General features: G+C 37.3%; 1 protein-coding gene across 1 annotated transcript; it reads left to right on the top strand.

Moving 5' to 3' along the window:
• The first annotated feature begins 355 nt into the window (after positions 1–355).
• Positions 356–3,295, top strand: LOC130749776 (NADPH-dependent aldo-keto reductase, chloroplastic-like). The gene is made up of 7 exons (XM_057603148.1): positions 356–687; positions 812–862; positions 1,155–1,231; positions 1,346–1,433; positions 1,620–1,895; positions 2,524–2,766; positions 2,948–3,295. Exons 1-7 carry the CDS (start codon positions 568–570, stop codon positions 3,032–3,034), a joined length of 942 nt encoding a protein of 313 aa, XP_057459131.1. The 5' UTR covers positions 356–567; the 3' UTR covers positions 3,035–3,295.

Below are 3,295 nucleotides of genomic sequence, written 5' to 3'. Positions count from 1 at the left end.
TTTTATTTTTCGTATTGATACGGAACTTTAAATTCCGTATTTAATAAAGTGGGGTGCAAAGCCTAAGGGGTGGGGCACCAAACCCAATTCCCCGAAAATAGGTTTGATGAGCTGAATAAAATAGGGTCATAATAGCGGACTTACCAGAATTGACACCACATTACATTTAGTCATTTATTACTAGTGTTTAAGCTTTTGATTAAGAGATGGCACAGATTCAATCTCATCAAATCAGACAAAAAAAAACCACTTTTGGTCAATGAAAAAACACATGCCTATAACTAGCTATGATCCAAGCCGACCAATCTCTATGAATTAATGACGTGTGTGCACATATCATCACCTGGCTCTCACTTTCTTTCAAGAGTGAATCGAAACGTCTTCTTATCCTTCCTTTCTTTTCACAACAAAATTAAATGCATTCTTTGATTATTCTTTAGCTCGGTTACTTTTTTTCTTGTCTATAAAAGAAGCAACAAACACAAACACATAGCTTTACTGAAAAAACATCAAACACTTGATTCACAGTACTGTCATCTGCGAGAGGGAGAGATAGAGAAAAGAAAAATGGTGTCAGCAATCAAGTTCTTTCAGCTGAACACAGGGGCTAAAATCCCTTCCGTTGGCCTTGGAACCTGGCAAGCTGATCCTGGTGTTGTAGCCAAAGCTGTCACCACTGCCATTCAGGTATATCCAAAACCAAACCACAACCACCCCTCTTTTTTATTTTCTGAATTTACATGTAAATATTTTAACTTTTTAGTAGATTTGGATCTAGAGTAACCTGAGAGATATTTTCACTGTTGTTCAGGTTGGATACAGGCATATTGATTGTGCTCAAGCCTACAATAATCAAGCTGAGGTAATAATTTTGATTAAAACTTACAACTTTTGTCATTTTAGGGTTTATTTTTCTTCTTTTTAATTGTTTTTTATTTTATTTTTAAGCATGCCTCTGCATTGATATTATTATAAGATGTGAATTGTGATTGATTGTGGGTTGATTAAGCTGATGCTATTGTATTTTGCATTTCCTTGTATATTAATCTTGTTTTGAAATTAAAAAAAAAAAGTTAAATAGAACAATCACTTGTGCAAGGCAATAGAATTGAAACTCTGTTGTCTGAAAATCTTGAATTTTTGAATTTGTATAGATTGGTTCTGCACTCAAGAAGCTTTTTGATGATGGTGTGGTTAAGCGCGAGGACTTATGGATCACCTCCAAACTCTGGTTTGTTTCTCTTTTCGAAAATTCTATGCATTTCCTGAATTTTGGGAGAAAATAATGTTTGCATTTGATTGCTGAACAAAGATGAAAGATCCTCTGCTTTGTTGACTGTTGCAGGTGCTCAGATCATGCTCCAGAAGATGTGCCAATAGCATTTGATAGAACTTTGCAGGATTTGCAGCTTGACTACATTGACCTCTATCTGGTATGCATATGAGCTTTACTAAAATGTGAATTTTATGCTGCTAAATTGGTGGAAGATCTAATGCTTTAAGTTGAAATTATGGTTTCTCAATTGAGGAGACTGCACTGATTTTACACAATAAATGTGGCGCTGGTTCAATTGTCAGCAGTTCATTTCATCCATTGCTGAATTGACTTTGTTTTGTAGATCCACTGGCCAATCCGCACGAAAAAGGGAGCAGTTGGATTTAAGCCTGAAAATCTTGATCAACCTGACATACCCAGCACATGGAGAGCAATGGAAGCACTGTTCGACTCTGGCAAGGCGAAGGCTATAGGAGTGAGCAATTTCTCGTCAAAGAAGCTTCAAGATCTGCTGGAGATAGCTAGAGTGCCTCCTGCTGTCAACCAAGTGGAATTGCACCCAGGATTTCAGCAGCCAAAGTTGCATGCGTTCTGTGAATCTAAAGGAATTCATCTAACTGTAAGTATAGCAGATATAGTTCACTTATAAGAGCTGATAGTCATACAAGTACATTTGGTGACTTGTTGCAAAATCATGAGGGTTCAGGAAAAGAAAAATTATGTTGGAAATTCAAGTGTGGGTAATAAGTCTCACATTGGTTAAGGATGAGTTAATTAAGGACAATGTAAGCGTGAAGACCCACAAGCTATGTCTTAAGGTTTTGGGTCAAGATGTGGTGTCAAATACTCATATCACTATTATGCCCTTATCACTTAAGCCCATTATAGAATTATCCCCTCTTCTTGGATTCCCCTCATACTCTATCAGCAGTGGTATCAGAGCTGATGGTTTGGTTTTGCTTGAGGGAGAGTTTGATGTTGGGACTCATGCTCACACTTAGGGGGGATGTTGGAAATTCTGAAGTTTTGGTTCAAGATGTGGTGTCGGATCACTATTATGATCATATCTTTTAAGCACATTGTAGAGATCTTCCCCCCCTATTGGACTCCCCTCATACTCTTAACAAATATCCTTTTTTCGCCTAAATTTGTCTATCTTTTTTTTGTATCTATTCAAATTCAAATGATGGTACCTCAATCATTCTTGTTTTTTCTGATATTGGTAACTATAATTAATTTCTCATCAGGGATATTCACCACTGGGCTCACCAGGAGTTTTCAACAGCGACATCCTTAAGACATCAGTGATCACAGAAGTTGCTGAGAAATTAGGGAAGACGCCAGCCCAAGTTGCTCTCCGGTGGGGCCTGCAAGCAGGACATAGTGTGCTGCCTAAGAGCACAACTGAGGTCAGGATCAAGCAAAATTTTGATGTATTTGACTGGTCTATTCCTGAAGGCCTGTTTGCCAAGTTCTCTGAAATTAAGCAGGCAAGTACAAAATTACTTACTTCAATTTTGTTTTTCTTGTTTCTCTTGATATTTATTTCCTCTACATCTTTTCTTGAGGCCTAAACCATTTCACCGTGCAAGTGTAGCAGAGCAATAATAATGCTAGAGATAACTCAAAAAGCTTCATTATCTGAATAACACATGGAATTTATTCATGCAGGAGAGGCTAATTAAGGGTACTTTTGCTGTTCACGAGACCTATGGTGCCTATAGGAACGTTGAAGAACTCTGGGATGGTGAACAGTGAGCAGCATTCGACATTGAGATGATGAAAACTGCACTGCTGCTACCAGATGCAAACCACCAATTGTTATGTTTTCGGGTATTGAGATTCAGAGTGAAGTTATTGTTGATGATGAAACAGAAAAAGAAACCATGCTAATTTTCATATATGTAAACTTTTGTTCAAAATAAGAGCAGTGAATTTGACAAATGTAATGGCCAAAAGAAATTGATATTCATGTTTTGCTTTCTTCAATCTAATCAAATCAGCGGTGATTAATGTCGA

The sequence above is a fragment of the Lotus japonicus genome, chromosome 3 (genome assembly GCF_012489685.1).
Source record: "Lotus japonicus ecotype B-129 chromosome 3, LjGifu_v1.2".
NCBI classification, from domain to species: domain Eukaryota; kingdom Viridiplantae; phylum Streptophyta; class Magnoliopsida; order Fabales; family Fabaceae; genus Lotus; species Lotus japonicus.
Note: the sequence above shows the minus strand (reverse complement) of the source record. Positions and strands in the feature narration are given on the sequence as shown.